The following is a 12,606-nucleotide window of genomic DNA, read 5'->3' on the forward strand; positions in this document are numbered from 1 at the left end:
GATGAGCAGTTACTCAGCTGACGCCCCCTCCCTGCAGGGCCTGGGGTAAGGAGCTTCCCAGACTGCACACCTAGCCCCTACCGCACTTCCATCATCTCCGGACACGCACAGCAAGGGTGCTCAGGCCAGAAACAGGAAGCAGCAGCTCTTCGTCCTCCTGTTCCCGGGAACCGTCTCAGCTGACCCCCAACACCCCTCCCTGGAGCCTCACGTCAGGGACACCTCGGACCCTCCCCTGCACCCAGTGCTGTAGGGAGCAACCTCAGCCCTGGGCCCAGGATGAGTGCCCTCGCCAGCATGGGATCAGGAGACAGGCTCTCCCTGGCTCAGCACCTGAGTGTCCACTCACAGGACACTCACCTGCAGAGGTGCCCTGAGCACCATTGTGGGTTAAGGGACTTTCTCCCCTCTGGAAACAGTCCTTGAGAAGCTGAAGGTCTTGAGGGCCTCTCACCAAATGTCTTTGGGAGGTGGGAAGACATCAAATGCGGGTGTGGCTTCCCTGGAACAGCTGTGTGTGGGGACTCAGGAGCCAAGTCCCCCAGCGCACGCCACTAATGCCTTCAGTAGGGGCCACCCCTCTGGAGCCACAGGTGGCTGCCAACACCCTGTGGTTTCCAGCAGGCACCACCCAGGCAAGAGAGAGAACAGGCCGGGGAACAATGGACTGGCCTGGCCCCAAGTGCTGGGCAGATCAGAGACCAGATGGCCTAAGCTCATGCCCTGGGGCCAGCTCTGACTCCCTGCAAGTGTGGCAAGAGTCCCTTTTGGACACCTTGAGAAGCTGCAGCTGGGAGAGGACCACCCGCCTGTCTGGACATCCAGCCCAGGTGGCAGGGCCCAAGTGACAAGTCCCAGGCCACAGCCCTTACCGCCCACCCTGGCTGCAGGGACTCCCAGAAGCCACCATGGGCCTGGCTTGGCCTTGCCTGTCCACATCTGAGCTTCAGTTTCCTCATCTGCTCAAGAAGGGGAGGGAAACACTGATTAGATTATGCAAACTCTGAGTGGCAGGATTAGGTGTGGCTGGGAGAGTCAAGGCTCCCCAGTGTGGTGGCATCTCTGGAGCCCGAGGTTGGGCCCTGTCTCACTTCTGGCCTCCCAGCTGGGCTTGAGTGCTTCCTCTCCCCTCCCTCCTTCCTCCCTCCGGAGGGGTCCCCTGCAGAGCTGCCTCAGCCCCAGGGCTCAGCCTGTGTCTGACCCAAACAGCTCCCGCATCCCCGGGAGGATGAGTTGGGAGCACCTCCTTCCTGCAGGAAGATGAGGGCTAGAGATGGAGGTCAATGTCAGGGCCACAGAGTCTGGAATCCTGCCTGGAGCTTAAACAGCCCTGCCTTATCCACCCTGTGCATCCCATCCTCTGCTGCAGCCCCGCCCGGCACACCCTGCACACAGGGCGGGGCTGGGACCCGGGGTCTGAGCTTTGGCCTCTGGACATCCGGCTCATCGCCTGCCAAAGGCCCTACAGCTGGAGGCTCCAGCCTCCTCACCCTCCCACAGGGTCCCAGGGCCGACCCGTGCCTGCGGGCCAGGAATGTGCTAACGGGGCAGGTTGGGCCTTGCTGGTCCACGCAGGCACCTGTGGACTTTGAGAGGGGACCTGGCGGGGAGGGGCGAGGAGGGGCGGGGCAGGGAGGTGCCGCAGAGTGCAGGGTGGGCGGGGCCAGGCCGGCTGGGAATGAGCTTCTCTGGCTGCCTTGCCTCGGAGCCACTGCACTGCTGGCTGCAGACACAGACTGCACCATGAAGCCAGCCCTCCTGCCCTGGGCCCTGCTGCTGCTGGCGACAGCCCCTGGCCCAGGCCCTGGACCCGCAGCAGGTATGCCTCCCTGCCCTTCTGTGCCCCCATCTGTCTGTCCATCTGGCTGCAGCCAGGCCTGGGCAGACGCCCCTCTGGGCTCAGCCTCTGTCCATCTGTCAGGCCATCTGTGGCTGTGCTAGGGGTGGTGGGAAGAAATTCTGAGGGTCCATGTCGTGGGGCAGTCCATGGGGATGGGAGATCTGAGCCAGGCCCACCCTAAACCCGCTGGGAGCTAGGAGGGAGGCGGGGGAGACCAGCAGAGGCCTCAGCCTGCGTCCCCAGTCCTGACAGGGCGGGATCGCGGAGGGGGAGCCAGGATTGTGGGTCCTCATCAGGGTGGGGCTGAATCCGGGAAAGTCTAGGGGAAGCCCCGAATTCTAGAACCAGGACACTGGCCACAGGCCACCCCCAACCCCACTTCCCATTCACCTTCCTGCCACTTATCTCACTTGTAAGCATCTCTCGGCCTCCTTCCCTGACCCCTGTGCGCCACCACATCCTTGGCCAGTACATATTTATTGTTGCTCTTAAGTGCCAGGCACTGCATTTAGTGGAGTGGGGCCAGCGGGGTGGCTCACGCCTAGGCCTGGCCCTTGACTGGCCTCTTTTGATGGGGGATGGGGAAGGGCCAGGGACGTACGATTCCGGCCTGGGTGCAGGTACCCGCCCCAGTCCCTCCCTGCAACCTTTCCTTCATGCCAGCCCCTGGAAATATGGCCCTGCCACAGGTCTCATGGCCCATAGGAGATGCTTTGGACCTGGCGCTCACAGCCCCTCACGGTGTGCACCCCCACTTCCCTTTCCCCACTGCTGGGACCCCTGCTTGAAATGTCCCTCCTCTCCCCAAAAAGGAGGGGAGCAGCCCTGGCCTTCTGCCCTGAGGGCGGGGTTCTCTTTGGGATCTCAATTACAGTCCCTGGGAGAGTGAGAAGGGTCAAGTTCAGACCCTGCACCATTCCCTACCAGGCCTCGAATGGGACTCTTGGCAGCCATGTCCCCCCGCCAATCCAGGCAAGCAAGAGGGGTTCTGCAGGCTTCAGGCCCCTCAGAAGGTGCACTGTCCACAGACACCCTGGGGAGCCAAGAGAGGTCAAGGGCTCCGGCTACCGTGGCCCACCTGTGGGATAGAGGACTTGGTGGCTGAAGTATAGTCGTGCCCAGGGGCTTCTCCTGACCCTGCAGGGCTGAGTGGATGCAGCCTTTTGCCTCTTCTCCCTGCATTCTAGCCCATCAGGGCAACGGCCAGATGGTCTGTGCTAAGATTCATCCCATCCCCACGGGCCCTGTGCCTTTCTACCATGTCCACGTGGTGGCCAGTGCAGCTCCCGGCCAGCGTTCTCCTGGGATGCTGCTGTCCAATGGGCTGTGGGAGGAACAGAGACAGGCCTTGCACGTGGGGCAGCCAGTCTGGCACACGCCAGGCCAGGCCCTCAGCATCCTCTCCTCCAGATGCCCAAGACAGCTGCTCCATGCGCTGTGGCGCCCTGGACGGTCCGTGTTCCTGCCACCCGACGTGCTCCGGCCTTGGCACCTGCTGCTTAGATTTCCGGGACTTCTGCCTGGAGATCTTGCCCTACTCAGGCTCCATGATGGGCGGCAAGGACTTTGTGGTGCAGCACTTCAAGATGTCCAGCCCCACAGACACCAGTGCGATCTGCAGGTTGGGAAGCCCAGGAGGCCAGGCACCGGGGCCCCACACCTCCATCCCCGTGCGTGCTGAGGGCTCAGACCCACTGGCTGGCTGAGTGGAGCCCCTCGGACCCAGGACAGGCAGGAGGGCACAGGGACGGCTGGCTGGCTGGGTTCCCCAGGGAGGTTGGGGGCCCGGACTGTCGAGAGGCTCAGCCTATGATGGCCCAGCCCCTCCTACTACCACTATGCCCATAGGTTTAAGGAGAGTATCCAGACCCTCGGCCATGTGGACTCCTCCGGGCAAGTGCACTGTGTGTCGCCCCTGCTCTATGAGAGTGGCCGCGTCCCCTTCACCGTCTCACTGGACAACGGCCACTCCTTCCCTCGCGCGGGCACCTGGCTGGCTGGTGAGCCCTCAGCCCTCCTCCCTGCCCACAGCCTGCCCCCACGGGGACTTTTCCCAGCACTAATCTATGCACACCAAGACTTGGCCCGCCCGTGCCCTGCCACTCTGGCTGAACCAGTCCCTTAGGAGGCCTGCCCGCCTGCGAGAGTTCCTTCAGCTCCTTTCCACTCCCTGGCATCCAGACAGCGATCCCAGCCCAGAGCGAGTGGGAGCTGCAGGGGTCCCTAGAGAGGTGGGCCGGTGCCTATCCACTGAGCTCCACCACGCCAGGGCGAGGGAGAAGCCGGGTGGAGGCTAGAGGCGTGGGCAGTGGAGGGAGGGCAGGCCCCTGCCTCTGCGGCCTCAGTGTCCTTTTCTGCCGTGAGGGCCGGAGAGACCATCACCCAGCTGCTGCCGTGCATTGGCCCTGGGGGCTCCCACAGCCCTTGAAGACTTAAGGCCTCCTCCCTGCAACCCCCGGGCCCAGGCCCTCACTCACCCCTCACCTCCCCACCCAGTGCACCCCAACAAAGTGTCGATGATGGAAAAGAGCGAGTTGGTGAATGAGACGCGTTGGCAATACTATGGCACCGCCAACACCTCAGGCAACCTCAGCCTGACCTGGCACGTCGACGCGCTGCCCACGCAGACCGTCACCATCGAGCTGTGGGGCTATGAGGAGACAGGTGAGGCCAGCTGAGGGCTGGGGTGGCATCCAGAGCTTTGGGCCCCCAGAGGTGGGAGGGAGTCCCAGCTGTGTGGGGACAGGAGGGGGGTTTCCAGGTGGGGCTGAGGAGGGAAAGGGATCCCAGGCAGAGACTGGGGATTCGGATGGAGGGAAGTGCAGGTCAGGGGGGTCAGGCAGGTGGGAGGGGGCAGCTGCGTGGGGCCTGGCTCCCGGGGAGGAGGCTCATGCGGAACCCCTGCATGGCTGGCATGGCCCTGGGCCCAGCTTCCAGTAGGGACATGGATCCTGGAGTGTGGCAGGAGGTGGTGGTCACCCAAGCCAGGGTCCCTGCTAGAACACTGCCTCCTAAGGGGACTGCCTGGCAGTCCATCCACCCACCTGTCAGGCTGCTGTAGGTGCCAAGGCCTGGGGCCAGGCCTCCAAGAAGCCCCAGGGCTAAGCAGGCCTCCTCTCCCTCAGGAATGCCCTACTCACAGGAGTGGACTGCAAAGTGGTCGTACCTGTACCCCCTGGCCACACACATCCCCAACTCCGGCTCTTTCACCTTCACCCCAAAACCTGCTCCTCCCAGCTACCAGAGATGGCGAGTGGGTGCACTTCGGATCATCGACAGCAAAAATTACGCAGGGCAGAAGTAAGAAGGCGTGGAGGCGCAGGTGATGGGCGGAGGGCCCGGCTTCCATGCGGCCCATCGTGCTTGCCTGTGCAGCCCGGGTTGGGGGTGCGGAGAGTGGGCGACCATGGGGTGGTGTGGCCTGGCCCCAGCTCCAGCATCATTGTCTCCACAGGGACGTGCAGGCGCTCTGGACCAATGACCATGCGCTGGCCTGGCACCTGAGCGATGACTTCCGAGAGGACCCTGTGGCCTGGGCACGCACTCAGTGCCAGGCCTGGGAGGAGCTGGAGGATCAGCTGCCCAACTTCCTGGAGGAGCTGCCGGACTGCCCCTGCACCCTGACCCAGGCCCGGGCTGACTCCGGCCGCTTCTTCGTGAGCCTCCCATCAGGGCCCAGGAGAGGGGATGAGGGTGTCGCCTTCCCACTGAGGACAGCACCAGGGGAGGCAGACAGAGGTGTCCTTGAGGGTGGGGCGGGGGTCTCAGGGCACCTGCAGAGTTGGCCTCGGGAAGGGGATGACAGAACCGGAGGCCACTGGGTGACGGCCACCTGCTGCTCTGCAGACGGACTACGGCTGTGACATGGAGCAGGGCAGCGTGTGCACCTACCACCCCGGGGCCGTGCACTGTGTGCGCTCTGTGCAGGCCAGGTGAGCCCCCAGGCTGGGGCCGGGGTGGGGACTGGGGACAGGGGTGGGCTCCCAACAGTGGCCTGGTCCTGACCCACTGGCTCCCGCAGCCCTCGGTATGGCTCGGGTCAGCAGTGCTGCTACACGGCAGACGGGACGCAGCTCCTGACGGCCGACTCCAGCAGCGGCAGCACTCCTGACCGCGGCCATGACTGGGGCGCACCCCCGTTCCGCACGCCACCCCGAGTGCCCGGCATGTCCCACTGGCTCTACGATGTCCTCAGCTTCTATTACTGCTGCCTCTGGGCACCCGACTGCGCCCGCTACATGCAACGGCGGCCCTCCAATGACTGCCGCAACTACCGGCCCCCGCGACTAGGTGGGTGCCATCCTGTGCCCCGGACCCTGGGAAAGATCGGGCTGGGCTGGGCTGGGGTGCACCCCACCTGACCCTCCACTCTCACCCCAGCCTCCGCCTTCGGAGACCCACACTTTGTGACCTTTGACGGCACCAACTTCACATTCAATGGGCGCGGAGAGTACGTGCTGCTAGAGGCAGTGCTGACTGACCTGAGGGTGCAGGCGCGGGCCCAGCCTGGGAGGATGTCCAACGGTGAGGCCAGGGCTAGGGGCTGCTCTGAGTGGCATGGGGTACATCCAAGGTGGGAGGCTGGAGCTGAGTGGCGCCCGTTCCGCTCCCACCACCACAGGCACACAGACCCGTGGCACGGGGCTGACTGCAGTGGCCGTCCAGGAGGGCAACTCAGACGTGGTGGAGGTCAGGCTGGCCAACGGGACCAGAGGTCTGGAAGTGCTGCTGAACCAGGAGGTGCTGAGCTTCGCCGAGCAGAGTTGGATGGACCTGAAGGGTGAGTAGTCCAGCCACGCGAGGCTGCGGGCTGCCCTCACCTCCTCCCCATTCCTTCGGGGAGACTGAGGGGAAGCCCTGGGCCTTCACGCCTCTCCCAGCCCTGGCTAGAGGCCTGGGTGGTCCAACCTCAGGCCTTCACACCCACCAAGGTGCCCACATAGTACCCACCTGGTCAAAAGCCAAAAGGCCAGGATGGGGAGACATGTCCTCCCTACGGAGCATCCCGGAAGCCGTCTGGAGGGAACTCACCCGGTAACGTTCACCACTGGCCTGCACAGAGCCACTCTTGTGCTCCTGTCGCTCCCTCAGTCCTCAAAAGCCACTGCAAGGTCGCCAGCCCTGCACGGTTAAGGATGTCCCTGGCAAGCGGTAGCTCCAGCATCCGAACCCCTTGCTTCAGGGAACTGAGCGAATGAAATGATTCCTGGTTGGGATGGGTGGGGACCTGGGAGGGGCCTGTCAGCACTGAAGGTGCAAGGACCCTCGGGATGTGCCCAGGCAGGTGTGGCTGCTGCAGCCAAGGCCAGAGGGACCCACACATTCATCTCAGCATGGGGGGTTCACCGCAGGGGCTGCACCTCAGGTGCCGCTGGGGGTTCCACCACAAGCAAGGCAGGGGTGGTAGAGGGTCATGGTCAACAGAATTGGCCCTGGGGACACCCTCCCTTCCCCTGCAGGTGCCCTCACCCACAGCCCCTGGGTGCCAACCACCCTGTCCTGGGGCTGCAGGAGGGCAGAACATGGTGTCCACAGCAGGTGACCCTGACCCGTCCCACTTGTGCCCAGGAATGTTCCTGTCGGTGGCTGCCAGGGACAGCGTCTCCATCATGCTGGCATCAGGGGCCGGCCTGGAGGTCAGCGTGCAGGGTCCGTTCCTGAGTGTGTCCGTCCTGTTGCCTGAGAAGTTCCTCACCCACACCCATGGCCTCCTTGGAACACTGAACAATGACCCCACCGACGACTTCACCCTGCGCAGCGGGCGCGTCCTGCCCCTGGGCAGCAGTCCCCGGGAGCTGTTCCTGTTTGGGGCCGACTGTGAGTGACCGTGGAGTATATGGAGCAGACGGGGCGGGGACTGGGGGAAACATGGCACCGGTGGGGCTTGGGGACCAAGGGAAGCCACGCCCAGCCAGGCCCCCGTCGTGTATCTTCCAGGGGCCGTGCACAATGCATCCTCCCTGCTCACCTACGACTCCTGGTTCCTGGTCCACAACTTCCTGTACCAACCCAAGCATGACCCCACCTTCGAGCCCCTCTTTGCCGGTGAGACCACCCTCAACCTCAGCCAGGCACAAGAGGCAGCCAAACTATGTGGCGACGATCATTTCTGCAACTTCGATGTGGCGGCTACTGGGAGCCTGAGCACGGGCAATGCCACTCGGGTGGCCCACCAGCTGCACCAGCGTCGCATGCGGAGTCTGCAGCCAGGTGAGGGCGGGCAGGGGAGGTGGGCACCTTGTCCTGGGGCAGGACCCCCCGGGGCGGCCAGATGTGTGGATGCATGGCAGCTCAGGCCTGTTGTCTGCACTCTGCCCCCATCCCAGTTGTGTCCTGTGGCTGGCTGGCCCCACCTCCCAACGGACAAAAGGAGGGCAACAGGTACCTGGCGGGTTCCACCATCTACTTCCACTGTGACAACGGCTACAGCCTGGCCGGGGCAGAGACCAGCACCTGCCAGGCTGATGGCACCTGGTCCTCACCCACCCCGGAGTGCCAGCCAGGTGAGGACACCCTGCTCATATACCTGCCTGCACCTGTCCCCACTCACCACCCCAGAGGGCCCCTCGCTGACACTCACTTCCCCACCAGGACGCAGCTACGCGGTGCTGTTGGGCATCATCTTTGGGGGCCTCGCGGTGGTGGCAGCGGTTGCGCTCGTCTATGTGCTGCTGCGACGCAGGAAGGGCAACACGTGAGACCCCCCAGCCCCTGTCCCGAGACCCTGGGGCAGCCGGTGGGACCGTTGAGCCTACTTCTAACTGCGTCTCTGCTGCAGGCACATCTGGGGCACACAGCCCTGATGGGAGCATCTCCTCTGTGAGCACCAGGCCAAGACTCCTGAGAACAGGCACCCCAGTCCTGCTACTCCCGCATCCCCAGGACCAGACACCTGGGACCCAGACACTTGATGCCTGGGCCTTTAACCCCCTACTCTGTCATCTCAGACCTCAGGCAGGAGGCCCAGATTTCCAACACCCAAGCCCCGTGCTAGCAGCGCTCCGTGCTGTTCCCCAAATACTCACGGCTCTAATCCCCAGACCTGAAACTTCATACCCTGGGATTCTAATACCTGTGTCCTGAGCCCTTTCACGCCCACACCTGAGCCTCAGATTCCAATACCTCACTCCCCAGAGCCCGACACCAGGGCCCCTGACCGCTGATCTGTGGAGGCCTGCTCCCTGACCGTGTGGGCACCAGTGCAGTGCTGCCTTGATTCCTGGACCCCTGGGCCCAGCCTGGGACTCCAGATGGGGTGAGGACAGGCCCCAGAACCCCAGGGCAGACAGCAAGACCCCCAGCGGCAGAGACCTCCCTCGGGACTCCAGGCTTGTAATTTCGATCTCTTCTGGAAGGTCACTCAGGAACACCCTCCCTGCCTGTGCAAGGAGAAAACAAGCGCCTTGTTTCCTTCCTTGGTCTCCTGGTGTTCATGCGGCGCCCTGGTTCCGGAGAGTTCCATGACTGCCCCGCGGGGTCACCACCAACCGTATCCAGAGTGAGGCGGGTCTGAGCCCCGCCTGATTCTTCCACACGCAGGTTGCCGGGGATGCTCCCTCCCCAGGCGCTCTCTCCATGTGTGCAGTGGGATGGAGAACTGCGGCCGCTTCGTGGCGTGGGGAAGCCACCAACACAGCACAGGGCTCACTTGGGTTCCTCAAGAGATGGAGAGGGACAGCCCTCCCCCAGCACAGGTGCCACCCCCTCACCACGCCCTGGCACGCTCTGGCAAGCACTGCCCTGCAGCCTCGGCTCCTTGGCTGGGCGCAGTCACTGGCAGGGTCAGCTCCAAGTCCTCAGGAGACCAGCGCCCAGGCTCCTTAGCCCAGGAATGTCCAGAATCTGGGCACAGAGCCCAGGCCTCAGCCACTGTGGCCCACCTGAGCAGCTCCTCCTCTGCACTTCCTGGGGCCCGGCATGGAGGCACAGCCCCCGAGGCTGCTGGAGGATGACCAGGGCCTATCAACCTTTGTGGAGAGGGTCCTGAATGGGGGCTCAGGCAAGGTAGCATTGGTCAGATTTGCCCCTTAGGTCTCAGAGAAAGTGCTGGAGAGGGTGAGGCTGGAGGTTGGGGACTGGGTGGAGAACACCCGGTGGGGAGTTGAGCAGCCTCAGTGTGGCCTGCAGCGCTGGGAGTGGCCACATGGGGGCAGCAGAGTGTAGGAACAGCGAGTCTGGGTGGCGGGAGGTTGGGAGGGCAGTCAGCCCCGCCCTGCAGCTGGATCAACAGGGTTGGTCACAACCGCAGCCAAGGTCCGCGTACAGCCCACCCCTCCGCCTCCCCTCACCTGGGCCATCCCCCCATCTCAGGAGTGTTGAAGAGGTTGCACAGGTCGCCCCAGGTCATTCAGCAGGCACTGACCATAGGGTGGGAGTCCAGGCCTCCCACCTGCTCGGCCTTGCCCTTGGCGAATGGGAGAGCTGGGGAGGCAGAGGCAGGTCTCATCTGAGGCCTTCCTGGAGGAGGGGAATGTGCATGATGGGGCCCGTGTGCGGGAACAGAGCTGAGAGGGTTTCAGGGCGGGTGGCAGGAGGCTAGCAGAGGGGAACGGGGTCTGGTTTCCTGTCTTTCTAGATCTCACTCTGTTGCTTCCCCGTTCCCTGGGTTTGCACCTCCAGGCACGGTGGGGCTGAGGGCCAGCCGCTTGGCCAGCTGGGCAGGCACTTTCCTCCCTACAGATGAGGTAAGGCAGGGCTCCCCTCCCACTGTCTGAATCCCCAGCGCACCCTGTGCCATGCCAGGCCCGGGCCAGCCACGTGTCAGTGGGTGAGAGGTCAGTTTCCTGGTCAAGGCCTGGACATGAGGGAGCAGGCACAGGTTTACAGGGGGCCCAAGAGGGTCAGGGGCAACTTGGCAGCTCATCAGGTCCACCAGAGGGTGTCCCAGACAAGAACAACCCCTGAACTGAAGTCACGAAACAGGTTGGATTCTCAGAGCTCTGATTGGTTGGACAAGGTGTTCTGGGTAGAGGAACAGTCTACACAAAGGCTCAGAGGAAATGCAGAGGTGTCTGCGGAATGGCAGGGGTGGGGGCCAGCCAAGGCCACCCCTACCAGGCCAAGGCATTTAGACTTCATCCTAAGAGCAAAGTGTGGCCTGCCTCAGGCTCCCCCAACCCCACCAATCTCCCTCCAGGTTGGGCCCTTGGTCTGCCCCTGCACCTCCCCTTTCCAGCAGGAGAAAGGGTGCCCTGTCTGGGGCCCTAGTCCCAGACATCAGATGTTCCCAGTGCCAGGGGCAGGCCAGCCTGGGAAGCCCCACCACCTGCCAGGGGCTTTTCCTGGGGCCTAAAAGAGACAGAGGCGGGGCCTGTGCAAAGGCGGAAGGCCTGGAGCCAGTGCAGACTCTCTAGAGACATCAAAGGCGGTGACCTCCGCCTCAGGGAGATGGTCTCCCAAACAGCAGCCCAGGGCTTGCAGGACGGGCAGCCATGGGAGCTTGCGGGTGGTTCACGGTGGGGTTGAAATGACAGAGTATCAGAGTCACCCAGTGGCCTGTACCGTCGTGGTGGTACCAGTCAGAGTGGGGCAGATGGTAACCCAGGGCTTTGGAAACACAGGTGATGAGAGAGCTGGGGGGTTTAACAGGAGCCGATGAGGTCCCTGCAGGATCCCAAGACCCACCTTGGGTGGAAGGGCAAAGGGAGGAAGGAGTGCTATGGGAACCAGGTCCAGGTCCCCGTGGAAGTGGGCGTCACACAGGCCTGTGGGCCGAGGGGAGTCACAGAGGTGACAGCCCAGCTGCAGGTCCCCTGCCGGCTAGAGCAGGGAAGCCCCACTTCTCTGTGCCCCCTGCCCTCCAGCCTCCCACTAGGTCTCTTGTTGGCTGAGCACAGTGGGTGCGGCTGACCTGGGGGCGAGGATCTGACTCAGTACAGTCCAGTACAGCCACAGCTAGGGAGCGAGGGACCCCCTCCTCTGCCACGCTGCTTCCTTCTGCAAGCTCCAGGGTGGCCGAGTGCCTGCTGTGGACCAGACCTTTGCTAGGCCCATCAGGACCCCCCTGTCCTCAGGGTCCAATGTGGCCAAGGAGGAGGGAGGGATCAGTGCAGTGCATTGTAGGAGTGGGAAGTCAGGGAGGCATCCTGGAGGAGTCCGGCTTCCCACAGGCCCCCCTCCAGGCTTTCACCAGCTCCCTTTGTTGCAAGGATGTAAGGATGACTGACTTTGGAAGCCATGCCAACCAAGTCCCTGCTGACCTGATCTCCCACCACTACTGTTCCAGGACCAGGAAATACATTTCTTTTGCGATTAAGTCTTAATACGTTTCAGGGACCATTTGTTGAAGCAGTTGGTTGGTGCTGAGAAGGCAAAGAAACTTTTCTTGACATCAGTTAGTCTGTATGACATCTCACTCTGTCACCCAGGCTGGAGTGCAGTGGTGCAATCATAGCTCATGGCAGCCTCAATCTCCCAGGCTCAGGTGATCCTCCTGCCTCAGCCTCACAAGTAGCTGGGGCCACAGGCACGCCCAGGCTGGTCTTGAACTCCTGGGGTCAAGCAATCCTCCCGCCTCGGCCTCCCAAAATGCTGGGATTGCAGGTGTGATCCACTGCACCCAGCCAAAAATAAACTTTTTATCTGAGGAATGAGCGCCCCCTTTAATTATCAGGCCCAGAGAGGCATTGAAATGTGATGCGGTGGCACAGCAGTCGTGCCTTACTCCCACCTTGATGCCACTTGCTAGGTGGGTTCTGGACTAATCGATGTCAAGGAGCCATAAAATGCCATGTGCTGGACACCGTAATGTAGGGGCCACAGGAAAA

At 63.0% G+C, this 12,606-nt stretch overlaps 1 protein-coding gene across 2 annotated transcripts; it reads left to right on the forward strand.

Moving 5' to 3' along the window:
* Nucleotides 1–1,689: 1,689 nt before the first annotated feature.
* Nucleotides 1,690–9,627, forward strand: SUSD2 (sushi domain containing 2). 2 transcript variants are annotated; one of them, XM_007975157.3, is made up of 15 exons: nt 1,690–1,819; nt 3,251–3,461; nt 3,689–3,840; nt 4,337–4,504; nt 4,966–5,140; nt 5,295–5,496; nt 5,687–5,772; nt 5,862–6,130; nt 6,221–6,364; nt 6,462–6,620; nt 7,409–7,657; nt 7,778–8,050; nt 8,167–8,343; nt 8,432–8,534; nt 8,619–9,627. In XM_007975157.3, the coding sequence occupies exons 1-15, from the start codon at nt 1,744–1,746 to the stop codon at nt 8,641–8,643; spliced, it is 2,469 nt and encodes an 822-aa protein (XP_007973348.2). In that variant the 5' UTR covers nt 1,690–1,743; the 3' UTR covers nt 8,644–9,627. The 2 variants fall into 2 exon arrangements, with proteins under 2 accessions (XP_007973348.2, XP_072863024.1); XM_073006923.1 differs by lacking the exon at nt 1,690–1,819 and having other exon boundaries at nt 1,941–3,461.
* The last annotated feature ends 2,979 nt before the right edge of the window (nt 9,628–12,606 follow it).

This window comes from Chlorocebus sabaeus, chromosome 19 (assembly GCF_047675955.1).
Source record: "Chlorocebus sabaeus isolate Y175 chromosome 19, mChlSab1.0.hap1, whole genome shotgun sequence".
NCBI classification, from domain to species: domain Eukaryota; kingdom Metazoa; phylum Chordata; class Mammalia; order Primates; family Cercopithecidae; genus Chlorocebus; species Chlorocebus sabaeus.

What these genes read in the sequence shown, in the direction of transcription:
- SUSD2 (XM_073006923.1), top strand. Translation starts at nt 3,100, where the DNA reads ATGTCCACGTGGTGGCCAGTGCAGCTCCCGGCCAGCGTTCTCCTGGGA. An exon ending in GTGCGCTCTGTGCAGGCCAG is followed by an intron (nt 5,773 to 5,861) that starts GTGAGCCCCCAG and finishes TGGCTCCCGCAG; the next exon opens with CCCTCGGTATGGCTCGGGTC. An exon ending in CACCCCGGAGTGCCAGCCAG is followed by an intron (nt 8,344 to 8,431) that starts GTGAGGACACCC and finishes CTTCCCCACCAG; the next exon opens with GACGCAGCTACGCGGTGCTG.